Source organism: Epinephelus fuscoguttatus, linkage group LG19 (assembly GCF_011397635.1).
Source record: "Epinephelus fuscoguttatus linkage group LG19, E.fuscoguttatus.final_Chr_v1".
Classification (NCBI taxonomy): Eukaryota; Metazoa; Chordata; class Actinopteri; order Perciformes; family Serranidae; genus Epinephelus; species Epinephelus fuscoguttatus.
Window position 1 is genome coordinate 34,477,663 of NC_064770.1, and position 18,312 is coordinate 34,495,974.

General features: G+C 41.7%; 1 protein-coding gene across 1 annotated transcript; it reads right to left on the bottom strand.

Moving 5' to 3' along the window:
• Window positions 1–372: 372 nt before the first annotated feature.
• wipi2 (WD repeat domain, phosphoinositide interacting 2) lies at window positions 373–11,504 on the bottom strand. Its single transcript, XM_049560755.1, has 12 exons — window positions 11,253–11,504; window positions 10,405–10,487; window positions 9,583–9,752; window positions 7,750–7,846; window positions 7,148–7,245; window positions 6,191–6,283; window positions 5,992–6,062; window positions 5,776–5,889; window positions 5,469–5,633; window positions 3,403–3,510; window positions 3,193–3,290; window positions 373–1,899 (listed from the first exon to the last, which is right to left on the bottom strand). The coding sequence occupies exons 1-12, from the start codon at window positions 11,324–11,326 to the stop codon at window positions 1,787–1,789; spliced, it is 1,284 nt and encodes a 427-aa protein (XP_049416712.1). The 5' UTR covers window positions 11,327–11,504; the 3' UTR covers window positions 373–1,786.
• Window positions 11,505–18,312: the final 6,808 nt, after the last annotated feature.

The following is an 18,312-nucleotide window of genomic DNA, read 5'->3' on the forward strand; positions in this document are numbered from 1 at the left end:
TATATTTTACAGCATCTAAATTTGTTTTAAAATGTTTTTTATTTTTTCAGTTATTTTGATCTCTTTATATTTCCACACTTAATTTATTCTTTTACAGATTTATTCTCCACAGTTTGCTAACAACAACTTTAATGGTTAATATGTTAGTGTTGTGTTCACAGCTTGTTACGCTGCCCTCAGGTGGCTAAAATTAATTAATGCAGGTTAAAAAGTGTTCACCTATTCCATGAAATTACTGCAAAATAAAATCAGATGAAGCAAAAGTATGTTTTGTAGTTATAGTAGCTGTGATGCCCACTAATACAACTTTAATTGTTCTCTCTTAATGAGTGTAAATTAGCACGTCACCATCACAAGGACAAAAGGCACCTATCTCATACATCAACATGGAATTTATTTTCATTTTAGTTTCAGATGAACGTTTCACATTTTATACAAAATCATTAGAAAATGCTCGACAATCCCGTGGCTAATCCTCGTTTAGCGGCCTCACACACCAAAGGATTAATGTGGGATTCATGCAGCATCCTGGACCAGTCGATGAGGCTGAGCTCCAGATCAATCAAATTATAATCCACAGTTCACTCGACTGTCCCAGAGAGTGTCAAATCTTCAAGCCACGGTCATAACCTGACAATATGATATCTAGTAATGTACAGAGTAGAGATACAGTAGGGTGAAGAGCTCCTGCCTTTCTCAACTGATCTGCTGACTGACTTCAAACTGATCCTCAGCGCCCACATGTCTTCAATGTATGGACAAAGTACCACATCAACAACACCATGCATGTTTTCTTACGCATGACACATCGTTGGTTATGATTGGTTATGTAGATTTAAAAAAAGATCATTAATATCAGTTTAAAACCAACCAATGACTGCAGGCCTGAGGAGGGGGGAGAGGGCGGGAGGGTCCACTGAGCCTCTGTGTGGATGAGGTAAAAGTGAGGGGGGGGGGGGACAAGTGGAGGCTAATCACTCAGTGTTTTTGCTAATGTACATGCCCAGCGCGCACACACACACACACACACACACACACACACACACACACACACACACACACACACACACACACACACACGCGGCCTCACGACAAGCGCACAAACACACACTCCTCAACGCAAACACCTCTGCCTCATGCCAAAGGCTTCTAAATCATTCTTTGGAGGGTCAACTGGAGCCAGATGAGTGCTAACACACTCCCAGCAGGACAGTGTGTGACTATGTGAGTCAGAAAAGACAGTACACACACTCTCGATTAAGATCCGACAACTGAAAATAGATTTTATTGAGCCAATGCAAAGAGATCCTCCCTCTCAGACACAAGAAACCGTGACACTGGGGCAGAGAGGCACTTACACAATCACTTTCAGTTTACACAGTGCTTACTTATGTGTGTCTTCAGCCCAGACACAGCTACATTTTTTTTTTCCTCAAACGTCCAACACACACACACTCACAGATATTCACATCGGAGCATGTTTTTAGCAGTTGGCACATGTACATGCAAAGCGTCAGTTTGGCCTGCGCAGGCAAACTGAGGGAAGAGAGAGGAAGGAGGGAGGGAAGGAAGGAAGGAAGGAAGGAGGGAGGGAGGGAGGAAGGAAAGGTCGACATGTATGTGAACAGACAAACGCACAGACAGACTGACAGACAGGCCCATGAACACTCTGAGCGTTTAAAAACGCCCCTGTCTTTGATCCTGCCCGTGCCCCCCTTGTGTCACATGTTCATAGCAGCACCAGAGGAGCCCTCTGATTGGTGGGTACAGCCGTCCGTTAGGTCAGTCAGTCAGTTTCTAGGATGAGTGGTGGCTGCTCGTTCTCCTCCTCTAAACGCAAGTCGTTGAGGTCGTCCTCTAGCCCTGCTCCGCCCACGGCGCCCTGCTCTTCACAGTAACCTGGGAAACAAGAGGTCAAACACTGAAACAAATTTGTACATGACTTCTGTGACAAACTGTGGCTGGGCGATAAATTTAAATTACAATTAATGCTCAATTAAAATGCAAAGACAGCTGTTTGATAATATACAGCTGCACAACGTGTAAATGAAAATATTTAAAATACACAGCAGGGCTGTACGTTAACTTTTTGCACACAGCACCGGAGCTACAGAGGTTTAAAGGTTTGCAGCACAGGACACTGAACTACAACATGACTATTTAAGTTTCAAGTAGGTTTGGAACAATTAAAAATCTCTGTGGGTGGAGTGAGAAAGCCATTTTCCATCTGTCGGCCTTTCAAACTGCAGTTGTCGCTGCATTTTTTAAACACATCTGTTGCCTGCATCCAGGCGCTGTCTCCATGTCACACATCAGACTACAACTACCAAGAAGAACAGTGATGCACTATGATCCACCTCACACACAAACTGGCAACAAATGCCACAATCAAGCAGCTCTGTCTCCCACACATGCAGCGCAGCGCTGTACTACATGTGTGCTGCGGTAACTCCATTCATCTCACAGACTGATCTAGCGTAGCTTGTGCAACACACAGACCAATGTCTTACTGTAGACTAATGAACAGACTGATTAAGCAGAGCAGCAGCTCTGTGTCTCTGTGAGTGTTGCTGGAGAACTACAGATGCACACTGGTGTGGCTTTTCGGAGGAACAGCGTTATGTAACGTGACCCTACATCGATATAAACTGTGATATCTCAATCTATATCTGGCTCGTAAATAGTCGCCCAGCCCTGTAACTCACCAGTGTTCATTTCATTAACAAAAACTATGACTGAATATATTTGTCAACAATCTGTTTTTCCATGACTAAGACAAGGACAAGACAGCACCAAGGTCGTTAAACACAGTGAGACCATATCAATAATGTTATTACTGACAAAAAGACTTTAAGTTTAAAAAATAAAACTTTACTAAAGTGGATACATATTTATAAACGTCACAACCCCCCGCAAAGTAATTCATTTCATATTGAAATTTGCCACTGCCCCACCTCCGACTCTGTATCAAACTCTCTTTGTACATCTTTAATTTATCACTGAACTTCTAGTTAAACATGATGACACAAAAACACTCCAACATCTTATAAATGTGTCAAAAGTGAAGCACAGAATTCAAAATACAGGAGAAGTAGTCGAAGTCAATAGAGTAAAAGAGTCCTTTACACCAAACTCACAGGGAAATCATAAGAAAAATAGCAGGAAATGTAAGTAAAATGATGTGTGACATACCTTTAGTGACAGCAGCACTGTAGGTTTGGGCCACAAGTGGGCGGTCATGTGACCCCTGCTCAAGGATCTCATTGGCTGGCTCAGCACTGCCGTCTAACCTGAGGAGATCCAGTATCAGAAACTCTCAGTAACACTCTCAAACTTCAGGCTGTAAAACGTCAGATTATAGTCTTCAGTGACCTGTGACCATGTATTTACTGTGTGTGTTACCTGTGCTGCTTCATAAGTGTGCACTCCCCTCCCTCTTGTGGATCCAGGTTGTACAGATACAGGTAACCATCAGCCGCCGCCACCAGCAACCTGGGAATCTTCTGAATCCTGATTTTAAAACATCAAAAACAAAGATTCACAAACGTCCTTCTCATTTACTCAGCACCAATCTTCTCTACCATGGCTCGCATGTTGTTATGTAACAGCTGAAACTATGTTTGACCACACCACGGCACAGCGCTGCTCAACTCGACTCACTCTCTTTTGGCGTCGCTATGGCGATAAGCTGAGAATCCTGCCTACACTGAGGGGGTACTATCAGCAGCAGAGAACGAAAAGACCCTGGTACCAAAAGAAAGTTGAGTCAAGTCGAGCCAAAACATGCGGTTCATTAAAAATCAACTGCTTTAAAGTGTTGAGAAACTTCTTCTCAGATAAACCACAGGAGATTTAATGAGTCATACTTCACAGAAGCAGCAAAACTGGTGGTTAAAACGAGCAGCAGTAACAAGACTGCATCAGTAAACATCATCAGCTGAATTTTAAACATCACAGATGATTGATTTGACTGATGTTGTTTTATAACAATTAATGAAGATGGAATAAAAGGCACACCACAGATTCGTAGGACCTGTCTGTGCATGTTAATCTGGCTGTGAGCCATGCACATCACTTCTAATTCCACTTTCACTTCGCCTTTCAAAGGAAGGGCCCAAAAACAAAACAGCCCCACACAAGAACAGTGCTGTATGATGCATATACGCAGAGGTGGGGGACTCAAGTCACATGACCTTGACTCAAGTTAGACTTAAACTGCAAACTGAGGACTTGAGAGTTGCTTGACTAACAGTGTTAAAAGACTTGACTTTGACTTGGTATTCATGACTTGAGACTTCACTTAGAACTTGAGACAGATGACTCAAAAGGACCTGAATTTTTTTAATTAAATATCTGCATTTTTCTAAATATTGTGAAGTCACATTTACTTTTTTGAACATGCAAACCTGGCAACCTACTAGGAGGCAGTGGTCAACACATGAGGCAGCTACCATGGACAAGGCTAATAATAAATAAGAAAATTAATAAGAAAATTTGGGTTTAATGATTATATTGAGAGAAGACCAGTATGCAGCTCAAAAGTCAGTGACACAACTGCCACAACATCCATCCATTTTCATCCGCTTATCCAAAGCCAGGTCACGGAGACAGCAGGCTGAGCAAAGCACCCCAGACCTCCCTCTCCCCAGCAACACTTTCCAGCTCCTCCTGGGGGATCCTGAGGTGTTCCCAGGCCAGATGAGATATGTAATCCCTCCAGCGTGTTCTGGGTCTTCCCCGGGGCCTCCTACCAGTGGGACGTGCCCTCAACACCTCTAACGGGAGGCGCCCAGGAGGATCCTGATCAGATCCCTCAAACACCTCAACTGACCCCTTTCGACAAGGAGCAGCGGCTCTACTCCGAGCTCCCTCCGGATGTCTGAGCTCCTCACCCTATCTCTAAGGCTGAGCCCAGACACCCCACGGAGGAAACTCATTTCAGCCACTTGTATCTGCGACCTCATTCTTTCAGTCACTACCCAGAGCTCATGACCATAGGTGAGGGCTGGGACGTAGATGGACTAGAAATCAAAAGCTTTGCCTTCCAGCTCAGCTCCCTCTTCACCACGGCACCACTGCAGATGCCGCACCAAACTGCCAATCCATCTCACGCTTCATTCTGCCCTTACTCGTGAACAAGACCCCAAGATACTTGGGGCATTAAGTCACTCCCAACCCAGTGGGGGCAATCCCCCGTTTTCCAGCAGAGGATGACGGCCTCAGCACACACAACATCTAACTCCATAAAACCCACAGAGAACGGTATGTGAATGTGTCTTGTTTGCTAACTTATTAGCTTCCCGGCTGGTTAAACGTTAGCTAGAAAGCTTATGTTTGACCACATCATCAGAATTTCATGACTTGTCTTGCTTGAATTATTGCAGTTATTGACTTGACTCAACATGCCTGATTTTCACCACAGTAACTTGGGACTTGAGTGTGTGTGTGTGTGTGTGTGTTATACTCACACAGCTAAGGCGCAGATGTTCTTATGTCCACAGAAGGGCAGGCGAACAGTGGCGAAGGCTCGCCCTTGGGTGAACATTTCCGTAACCTGAGAAGGCAGGTAGGTGGTGGACGCCATCAGAACCTTGCCCAGGTAGCCTCCCCATGTGGTGGGCTCCTCCGCTGGCCTACACACACACAAACACAAACACACACACAGACTGTGAGAATCAAAGACACTCCTCTTCACCATATTTGTCTCAAACACTCACCATATTAGATCCATGGTTGTGATCTGACATCACAGGACAGCAACAGAAAGATACTTACACATACTTCTCCTTCTGCGTCTCTAATTTGAAAATGTGGACCGTCTCTGTGTTGCTGGAGGCCGACAGGTACAGGCCCTCCATACTGAACGCCAATGAGCAGATGCTCACACACCTGAGATAAGAAAGGGACGCAGGTGAACACAAATACACAGCACATATGACCACACAAGCACAAACACAGGTGCAAAATCATGCTCGTCATCAAAACATCTACCTCTTGACTCCTCTTCGAAACTCAAAGAGCTTCTGTCCCTCTGGGATGGAGAAGACACGGATGACTGTGCCCTGGGAGGAAGTGAAAGATACACAGAGGATGACAACACTTAAAGCGAAGCAACAACAGTGATGTGTATTTGCCCAGGCAGGAAACAAGACCACACATAAATAAGCCGCACAGACATCGACTGTGTTACCTTCTCTGAGGCTGTGGCCAGTTTGGTTCCACTGGCATCGAAAGCCAGAGCCGCTAATGGGCTGTCGTGGGCTGGAATCATATTAGCTGCTCGCTGGAAGACACATATACAGACACTAGTTAGAGATGCTCTTCTTCAGAGAATAGTGAGTATACGCTGTGGCGGATAATTGGAACCACTGGCTGTAAGACCACAAAGGACAGAGTCTCACAGGACAGTTTACATTTCATGTCAGCTTCGGGTCTTTTCTAGAAATACAAACAATAAACACTGTACAATTTAATAAGCATAAAGAAATCGCACCTCAGCTACACCAGGAAATACGAGCTGAGGACACAGCATGGTAAAGGGGTTAAAATACTCTGAATATAGCGTACACTTAAACTGATTTTGATTTTTTAGGTGGTCCTTGAAGTTATTACTATTATCAAGACTTTAACCTCCTTCACTGCTTTGTGCTAACAGCTAAGTGAGTGTTTCCATTTGAAAATAATGGACAAGAACACAGACGGAGTCCACCTTTAGGGCTCATGTCCATCATAGCAAATGCATCTTTGTAATTCTTTGCAGTGGGAGTGCCACTTATTTACGCTACGCTACAAACGCCAGCAGCATGACGAGGCCCTAAATGTCTATTCTACACTGAACACTGTGTATTTAGTGTTTTTATTCTGAGCACCAAGAGCTGAAAAATGCTGCACTCGTCACTGTCACTTCAGCCGTTCAATCACAGTGGAGGAGGGACGAATACCACGTTAAGACAAACCGTCAAATCTTAACATGTACAAGTGCTGAACAACAACAATTGTGGATTTGGACAGCACTAAGCACTCACAGACTTCCCGGGAACACACCTGCAAAGTCTGCGAGACCACAAGTGTGAGCACCTGCTGTTTTCAGCGAGGAGAAAAATGCTTTGGTGGACACAGTGCCTTGAAGAAAGACACGTTCACTTACCAGGTTGACTGTGTCAAACACTTGCACTTCTCCTATCGTGGCGCTGCCAGGGTAGGCCAGATAACAGTTATCATTGCTGATGGACAGGGCGCACAATCCTGGAGGAACATGAGCACAAATACAAACTCATTAACAAAGGCACAATGATACATCAGACTCCAACAAAGCCACCTTCATCTGAACTCGACAATAAGAGAAAGTGAAAGAGTGACTCAGGCACATAGTGAGACTACAGTCATCTGAATGTGTAAAATGGTTCTGACAGCATGAGTGGGTTTGTGTTCAGTGGGTGTATTAAACAGACAAACATCACAGGAGTAACTCAGACCGCAGTGACAGTTTTCAGCCTTTGGGGCAACAGCAAACAAAATGGAGCTAAGAGTGAACTAAAAATACAACTGTGAAAATGAAAGAGAAACTAAAAGCACCAAAAACCAGAGGAATGCCACATCTCTGGTTTCAGTTTGAGCACACAGCATACTGCAAAGGAAAAACCTTCTTCCTCCTCCTCCTATGAGCACTCTACTACACCTATATACTATACCTACTGTACTTTACACATACACATACATATTGTGTTCCTCGTCATTCTTCAGACTCACCTGACGGGTTGGGTGGAGTTTCTCTGATAGTGTGCAGCACTTTCATGTCTCGGATGTTGTGAATGTAAAGCGACTCCTCCAGACACACAATCAGCCTCTGCAGAGGAACCACAAAACATCAATGACATAACCATCAACTGCAAACACTGGTCAGACATTTTGCTGTGCTGATACATTGGCCAGTTATAGTACAGGGCTGAATTCTGATACTTTTATGGCACCGACCGAATAAATTCAACACTACCAAGGATTGAAAAATGCTGCGTCATTCTGAACCAAATCTCGATACCTAAGGAGTAAATCTCATCAGCGTCAGTGAGCCAGTAAGCATCCAGCATGCCTGTGCCAAGGTCGAATAAAGCTGGTGATCGGCTGTCTAACGTTACACAGTGTAGAGGCGGGCAGGAAAAACCCTACGTTATGACCAGAGACAGGACCCGCATGTGTGTGACAATCACCTAAGAAGAGATCAAAAGTGTGGCTCCATTTTATCAGGGTTGGTGCCAATAGTGTGCAAAATAATATAAGAATAAATTACATTATTGCCAAGACTGGCAACAGGACGAATTAGATGAAACGCACATGAAACAAATTTAAGAGCAGAAAGTTGCTCCATGTTTGACAAGAAAAAGGACAGATCACAGCCATCGTCCTCTCAGCGTTCAAGTCCACCTGACACTACGGAGCCTCCTTCAAAATCTCCACCACCAAATTCCCACTCATCCCAGATTACTGAGGATGGAGTTATGATGTCTGAGAGTTTTAGCAAGTAACATTTAGCAAACTCATTCATCGAGCTAACTCTTATATGATTGTTTACTAAAGTTAAAGTCACAGTAACAGGTGCGGTGACTTAAAGTGGGAGCCATGTTGATATTATGCTGACAGACAGCTTCAAGTTGTGATAAACTCTTTATTTTTTTATGTTGAGAAACAGCTTTGAGCGCTAAAATGTCAGGGTGTCGAAACCTAAAATTAAAAAGTTGAAAGAGGCAACTTGAGTAAACCAAATTTTGGTAAATGAAACTGCTTTGACTGTGTAAAAATGCCAAGGAGCAGACAAATAAAACTTGCGATTTTTGCATGTCCTACAGAAATATATTCTATGTGTGGCGACGTCTGGCGACCAGGCCAAATTGGTAGACTTTCCATTGTGTGTGTGTCCCTTTGTGATAATTCCGTGTTCCCTCTCTGAATTCAGAGGTTCTTGCGAGTCCGTGAACGTAGCGCAGGCGAGTATCTTAATGAGTTTTACTGATTTCTTCAGCCACAGTCGGATGGAAAACTGAGAAACAAAGTGTATGATCATCACACTCCAAGACATTCTCTGGTTAGACCCAGCACTGGGCTGTGGGGTACGCCGTTTCCAGTCGGTTTCATTTGAAGTAGTTTGGAAAAATGATAGGCAACACTAAAGCTGTATGAATTAACACTGTGAAAGTTTAATTTTCACTGTGCTTGGTGCTCTGCTGCTCCATCTGTGCTCAGAGTCGCTATGCCAAGAAGGAGAGGGAAAATACAGCTCCAAAACAATTCAAATGTGGCGGCAAATGCTGATATTGTGATAATGTGCTGCACATATTTGAACTGTAATATGTAATTTTCTTTTTGTTAAAATGGATTTTAGAAAATTAGTATTCAGAAAGTGCAGTTCAGGGACCAGTATCTACGTCATGGTATCCGTACCGGTATCAAACAATACACAGCCAGGTATGACATTTGCATAAGATAAACACACCATCTGTTCTTCAATGAACATGTGACTGTTTCAGGAGAAAATGTGTGAGACAGATCATCTGACAGACAGGTCTTTCTCTGCCCTTGTCTTCCTACCTGTCTGTTGAGTTTGACAGCCAGTATGGTGTTGGAATAGGAGTAGTTGCAGATCTCAGTTCCCTTCTTGAAGTGACAGACTTTGAGCTTCCTGGGGGCCTTCAGGCTGACGATGGCCACCAGGCTGCTGGAGAACAGACGCTCCACTATGCACACATCTTCCGTGTCCGCTGCAGACACACACACATAGACACACCAATCAACACTTGACAACGTTCACTCCTGTCATCTTTTATTAGCTGCCTCTCTGTGACCCTCACAAATTAAAAGTGAGTGAAATGGTGCAGATTAAAACATCACATATCAGCCACATTTGGGCAGTACGCTGAGTCACAGAGGTTTCCCTGTTCCTGAACACATCTGCAAAACTTTAAACACATTATTCATGTTCAGTAAACATATCCAGCAAAATATGGGTTTGTGAATTATAGATGAGAGCACTTACTGATCCTACCCACTTATCTCCTACTACCTGCTTTGCATTGGCTATTCAAATTCAACAGGATTATCAAGAGGTACATGTTAGCTTACCATACATGGGTGGTTCACATACAACATAAGACTGCTGCAGAGATCATATTATAAATTATGGAAATCCACTAATGAGGAGCGACCTTGATGCTTTAAGATATGGGTGTGGGAAAAGTGCTGACAATCTTTATTAATATTTAAAGTTACAGCAGTGCTCTAATGGTGATTGTGTCTACACAGCGTGCATTAAACACAAAATGAGTGCGCAAAAATATATATATTTTGTTCTCAGTCTGGTCCCTGATTAATGAGATTGTAGTCACAAGGAAACAGAGCTTAGACGATACTTACTACATTCATATATCTGCTCCAATTTGTCCACAGAGGACAGGGAGAAAAACTTGTATCCTGATTTGGTGCCAACAGCTAAGGACCTATGGAAATAGACACAACAGCAGACATGAACAATCACTGCATCTGCAGGCTAATACACCCATACACACACTGGATATTGGAGGATCTGACCACTACCTACTGGATGTACTGGTCAGATTTTGACAGTGGTCACACGGCTGGAGCAGTTTTGCAATAACACCAGGCCTCTGCGGTCTAAAGCAGTGCCCACTACATACAGTGTACTACTTCTCCAATATCACACACAGCTGCATGTCTTATTGACGTCTGTGAAATACGGTGACCCAGTTTGTGTGTGTTGCAGCATCATAAAGCAGCCTTTAACTGTAGCGCCAGTCCTGATAAATAACACCCACTCAGCACTTGCGCTAAAAATATACATAACCAAATAAACTCAGCTATTCTATACATTTTATAATCCCAGATATGTATCATAACAATCGTCACCACAGCCTCCCACTAAGTTACATGACACCTAACCTACATGTGTATTGTGGCTAAAGTTAGCATCACCACACAGCATCATGTTAGCTAGAGCTAAGCTCGTGACGGGTGAAATAACACGTAGCCCAGCCTCGACTGGACACTCCACGTAGCTAGCTACACCTAGCTTATATTAGTGGTTATTTCTACTGTGAGAAACCACATCCAGACTGTTTCACATTCAGCCCTGTCAGCCCGTGAAGCGCCCAGACATGTCCACACTGAGCTAGATAACGTCAGCTAAGCTAGCTTGACAGCAGAGGCCATCGGATCCCCAGCCTCTGTCCCCGGCCCTGTCTTACGTGTTGTCCTGGTTGAAGTTGGCGAAGAGGAGCTGGCTTCCGCCAGCATCCCCGCTTTGACTGGCCAGGTTCATGGGCTCGGCACCATCGACATATAAAGCTCCGGTGGAAATAGCAGCAGCTGGGCTGGGATCGGTACTGTGAAGGGCCAGAAGTGTTGAGCTTCAAGGAGCCATCTCTCTTTTTCCAGCCCTGCTGTAGTGATTGTTGTTGTTTGTCATAGGGGCTGTTGCTCCCCCTTACTGCGCATGCGCAGAGGACGCAGCGTGCTGTGCCTTTAAAGAAACAGAACCGTTTTGTCAAACAGAATCCTCATGATAATAAATACAAATTTAGTCATATATAATATGACTAAATGCTTTTTTTGTTTTTTTAACAAGTCTCAGGAGAGACACAGAGAAACAGGAAGCAAACACGACTCTTCTTCAAACACTCCTCTGTACAGTAATTATTCATGATTTGGTGTAACACCGCCCCCTGCTGTCAATAGGTGCAAACAACATCTGAAACAAATGAGCAAGATACACAGTGTACCTTTACAGGTATGTTAAATAATATAGTGTATTTATTCTACATTTTATTTTGGCTTCCCTGCATTGGCTTCCAGTCTCTTTGAGAATCAGTTTTTAAAATCTTTAAATTACATACAAGGCTCTCAGCGATCTGGCACCGGAGTATATAACTGAGCCCCTCACACCGTACCGTCCAAACAAGCCCCTCAGGTCTGCTCGTCTGGGTCTTCTAACTGTCCCAGAGTCCAGGTTAAAGACAAAGGGTGATCGAGCCTTTTCAGTTTTTGCTCCCCATCTTTGGAACAGCCTCCCACTGAGCATCAGATCAGCTGACTCTGTTCATGTCTTTAAATCTCGTCTTTAAATCTAAAAACTTACTCCTGCAGATTGGCCTTTCCTGACAGTTTATAGATTAATTGTGTGTGTGGGAGTGTGTGTATTTGCAGCCATGTGTTTATGTATGCATGCTTGCAGGTATATATGTGTTTAAGTGGATATGTCGTATGTATGGTGTAGGCGTATGTATATGCTTGTGTTTTATTAGTATAACTTTTGTTTTGTATTGTCTGCACATTGGAAAGCACATTCAGTTCGAAAAATGCTCTACAAATAAAGTTATTATTATTATTATTATTACTATTACATATCGCTGATAATACTGACCAGCTCCCATCTCCTCTTGACTCCAGCCTATAATTAAGTATCAATGTTTTATCTTGATTGTACCACACAATTTGTAAAGCTGCCCCAAAAGCGATTTACCAGTTCATTAAAAATAATCTTTATTCAAATATCTCAGCTTTCTTTCATTTCCTAAGTATAAACTATAACACTGTGCGGCTCAACAATGTAGGCTATATGTGGTGATCTAAATATACTGTTAATATGAACTGACAAAACTGTAGCCTGTTGTACACTCTCTCTCTTGTTCTGTTCTGTCTAAAGTGAAAGAGACGCACTGTAGATAATCATCACTTTAATTAAGATAATCACAAACACCCTGACACTGACTTCCCGAACAAAGAGTTTTATTTTGATTCCGCTCCATGTCCATTTTGTGTCAGTGCAAAAATTATTGTTGCACATTTTGTCATTCAAGTCATTCTGTGCTGCTCTGGGTTGATATAAAGATATATATAAGATATATCTATATGATATTTAACACAATGTAATAGTATATATAATCATTAATTATTATTATTAAATTTTCAAGTGTTTTGCAAAACTAAAGTAAAATTGTACATGGTTGAATTATTCCAGTGGGCTGCTGTTATAACACATGTTGTACGACCATATATAAAGTAATGCAAAGCTCTATTTTTGTAGCAATATCAGATATAAACAAAAATCACACATATCAAATGCATAATAGTCGTTATGGTGAACATAGGGGCGTATGTTGCACTGTGAATTAAACAACATACATGTACGCATTAATCTAACATTTGAATAAGACAGATACTTCTGCAACATATGACACATATAGTTTTAATATGTGTGAATAATTATTGATATATGTGCATGTATTGGCCATGTATCACATCAGTTGTGTTACGGCTGTGTGTGTGCTCTGTGCTGCTGTCCCGTTCCCTCCAGTGTAGATCTGCCCAGGTGTGCTGCATTGCTTAAAGAGGCGCAGTGCACCTGGCATGGAGGAGGTGCTGAAGAGCTCCTGTGCCAGCAGCAAAGAAGGGAGGCCTGATGTTTGTTGTCATGTTTGCTTGTTTTGTCGTTCATAAATGCCATATGGATCTGAGTCTTTAAAGATGTCTTATGAAGTTGATTTGTGTCAGTGGTGGAGTTTGGCTCGTGCCAAAGGGCCGTCCACAGTTGGGGCATAAAAGGTGCATATAACTGGTTTGGGCAGTGTTACTAAAAGTTACCAACTGAAGTTAGACCGCAGGCATTTCAGCTTTTGAGAACTCCATATTAATTATTTTCTGAATGGCCTGTCTTTGCATGTGTCTCTGATATGAGTATCAAAACTTAACATTCACACAATAATGACTGTTGGCAGGTGTGGGATGAGAAGGAAACCGTTGGTGATCTGAAGTGCTGAGCGTGTAATTTGGTGGTGTGAGTCACTGTTTCTGTGTGCGTGTATTAGTTTCATTACAGTTTCAGGTGTAAGTCTGAGCATGTCGGAGTGGGACTGCGAGCTACGCAAATTATTCAGTGGATAACAACATGAAGGCAGAGACAGGCCCTGCAGACAGCTGCTCATCCTGTGCGAGGATCTCACAGAACAAAAGACGGATGTGGAGTAGTAACACTATCAGCTAGTTGGCACAAATATAATGAGAGGAAAGAAAGCAAAAAAAAGGATGCAATAAGTTTGTGGGCTCCTGTTTTAAAGCCTCGAGTTTGACATTCTGGTCGTCGCCATCTTGGATGCTTGGAGTCAGAAGTGCAACTTATCTGCAAAACTGAATATCTGAATACCTTAAGTTAAGATTTATGTCCCCATTAAGGTTTCCTCAAAATAAAACTGGTTGAACAAAACACCCTTAAGTCTTCTGCTTAAGGTTTCCTTAAAATGTTCACTTAAGTATTTATGGTTTTCTCCTTGTCCTGGTCTTATACTAAAGGAATCCCTCAACCGTTGCACAAAAGACCTTAGCAACCACAGCAAGGTTAAAAAAAATACTTAAGGTACCTCTGACTCTGTCTTAACTGCAATATGATAGAGTTTTCGATGGTAAATGAAAACACTAACACACCCTGAGAAGAGTGTTCTGCAACCACGAGAGCCTGATGGATGCACTTTTGATTCTACACTTCACATTTGACTGAATCAATTGCAATTTACAGTTTCTTCTTACAGTTGTTTTCTGGTATTTGAGATTTACTTTATCTTCTCCATCTCTGACCAGTATGGTTTTCTTGTCTTCTATTCTTCTGCCATTTTTTCACCATCTAACTATAAGCCAACTCTGTGAGACGATACAGGCGTCACAAACGTGAGTCCAAGCAAACAAACAATCTCCATGGAAACTTTTCCCGCTGTAAAATCTTTCAGCGCAGTAAATTAGATAATGTTTTTCCTTAACTAGGGAAACCTATGAAGGGATTCTGTGCAGCTGTGTAAGTCCCTCAGCTAAGGAGAAATTCAGCCGTAAGTGCCGGAGAAACCCTGATTCCTTAGAGCAGTGGTTCCCAACTGGTGGGACGCGCACCAAAAGTAGGTTGTGGGTCCATTTTGAATGCACTGCAATGACTTGCTATCACGCCAAGTTCGTAAAAAGAAAAGCCCCTTTTACACTGCCAGATTTTTGGTTTGTTAGCCTACTTTGCCGGCAAGCTGCGAGCATTTAGACACACAGAGCCAGATTGGCGAGTTGATCGAGGTGCCAAATTTTCTGCTTCGTAGGGTAGACATATTGGCAAAACCTTTTTGGTTTAAACAGACCGAGGCGGCCTTCCGCCACGGGAGGGGCTGCTGATGACTTGTGGGAGGAGCTGTTGATGATGCCGCACGTGTGAGATACTGGCAGTGGATAAACAGGAAACAGCTGATAGCAGGAATGAGCAGCTAGTAGCAAGAGGGAAACACAAACCTGACAGACACTGTAAAGATGAGCAACTGGGGAGACAAGGAATTGCGCGCCCTCCTTGTCCTCGCAAACGAAGAGGCCATTAACCATCAGATGACGGGGACAGTGAAGGATGGGCCAACTTACGAGAGAATCACCGAAGGACTGACCAGCCGCGGCTTCCCTCCCACGTCACTGTTTACGTCACACGCTGAGCTACACGTTTTGTTACTTGCTCACGCCCCCCATTGCCCCGAAAAAGGCGCATTCTGTATAAACAAAAGTAGGTAGGCGGCATTTTGCTGCACTCCCCGATTTTGTTTTTATACTGCCAATGCTGAAAGAAGACTGATTGGGCTTTCCTGCAAATTTGCACAATTCCTATTTAAAAAGGGCTCCACTTTATTTTGAAGCACAGTAAATTTCCAGCACAGAGCTTTTATTTTGAAGTGGGTTTTTTTGCTGTAGAGTGAGTGACTAATGGACAGCTACCTGACAGAGACAGAAAACTACCTGAACAACATGTCCAAAGCAAGTATGTTGCTAAATGTATTCAACTGTTTGGACCTTGAACTAATGACAGATACATTTAGATGTAAAACGCCGACAGTGACTGCGTCCATTTTGTAAATCAGAGCACCAAAGTTCTTTCTTTGCCCCTGTGACGCTGTGACTCTGTGTCAGCTGTGTCCTTTGGTCCAGTTTTTGTTTTCAGGGGGCCGATGTCTGTCTCTCCTCCAGAGGTCTGTCAGCACAGGCCGAGCTCCAACACACTGTGTACAAGCCTTTGGTTTACACAAGCCATAGCTTCCAAATAAACATGATGGACACAGAGCCAGAGACAGAGATGGGGAAGGGGACATAGAAAGCAAAGCTGCGCACACAGCTGGTAGAAACAAGTTGATATGGGGATGATGATAAGATGCTTTAATTTCAAGAGACAGAAAATAATGATACTCACTAGAGCGCCACAAATACATAATGTGTCCAAACAGACGCTGTGCAAACATGCTGCACTGGCCACTGTCACTGATATTTGAATCTTATCTGTAAACACAGTCGTGGTGAATGTGTAACACGGCTCTGGTTGAAGCGTGGAGACTTGTTTGGATGTCTCTTGTGTGCGTTTGCATAATGTATCTGTTCTGTCTCACACAGCTGCTGCACAGTGCCACACAGGGCCTCTGCTGGACGCTGTTATTGTTGGATAATATTTAATTTTCCATGCAATATGAGTGCGTGTGTGTGTGCGCGTGTGTGGTGGGAAGCATGAGTGGATCTGCTAAATCAAATTTAGAGAGGCAGAGAGAATGACATGCTTCCCTTTTTATTATGATGAGAAAGATGTACTTCAGAGCCGCAGTAGTAGAACAAATAACTGCTACAGAGACAAACAGTTCTAGTTGAAATGACCAATAAACAGAATTTGTCTTGCGTCCCTGCTGGTGTTTGTACGACTGATCCTTTTGACACATTACATCATTTACCTGTTGGTTTTAAAGCTGACATTTCAAAGTGCAGATTGCCAAACCTCTTTCACTTCTTACTGGAGATAAGGCTTGGTAGGAACCTTGGACTCTGAGTAAAAACATACATTTTGAGGGGATTTTACAGGATGATTCATATGTTTTATACTCACAATATTTACATACTTTAAGGCCAATAAATAAGTAAATAAATGACTCCATCTGTTTATTCCTGGCAGTGTGGAGCAGGCAGCATTTAGACTCCAATGTAGGGAAATAAAATCAGTGTTAGGTCCAGTACATTAATGTGAAAGTACTCTATTACAAGGGAAATGCCATTAAAGTAAACGTACAGAAGTATTATTAGCAAATTGTGCTTAAAGTATCCAAGTAAAAGTACTCATTCTGTAGAAAACTTACCCTGTGGCTGATATATTAGACATTACATCAACAGACTGTGATGCATGACTATGTAAGCAACATTTATCTGGTCACAGTAGAGATACTTTTGTACAGTTAGTCCAACCTTAGGGTTGAGCCCCCTCCAAAGAGTCATAATATATAACTATAAAAATTCTATCTATCTATCTATCTATCTATCTATACACACACATATATATATATTAATATATACATGTGTAAAAAAAAATGTCTTAATGTTGTTTTATTGGTTTCAGAACATCTTGCTAAAGGACTGCAGGTGAAAATTATGTGCATTGTCCTTATAAATAAAATAAAATAAAATACAAAAATAACAAAATAAAATAAAATAAAGTAAAATATAATGAAAAATAATAATGAAATAATATCAAGTAAAGTAAAATGAAATAAAATCAAATACAAAAATAAAATTAAATAAAGTAAAATATAATAAAAAATAGTAATAAAATGAAATAAAATAAAGTAAAATCAAATCAAATCAAATACAAACATAAAATAAAGTAAAATATAATAAAAAATAATAAAATAAAAATAAAATAAATAAATGATACACAAAATTATGTCCTCCTTTTACTTTTCTGAAATCTTTGATTTTTCTGTAAAGTATGTTGTGAAAGAATTTGCTTATTTTTTTGGCTGTGAGCCGTTCTTACAAGTATTTTTTAATGAAACCATCTGGGAAGTTTAGATGGGATATCACCTTAACAACTTAAAAACAAGTGTTGAGAACCACTGGTTTATACTTTAATGATGTGTTGTATTTTATACTTTTATGATTAAATGATTTTAAGATGTATTGCTTTGCTGATATCAAGCTATGATGTCTTCTATGTACTCTATTTTCATTTTTGTTATTGTATGAAAATGTCATCTTATACTGACTTGCCTTGTTGGCCTGTTTTATGTCTGTTCTATTGACATTTGAAGCACTTACATATAATTCCCTTGTTGTAAAGAACTTTGTGCTGCATTTCTTGTATGAAAGGTGCAATATAAATATATTATTATAACTATTTTCTAAAATGATTGTTTTCTTTACATAAAGTCTTAATCTGAAAAATAAACTAAGGTGTCAGCAGAGTAAAAAAACATCAATATTTAATATTTA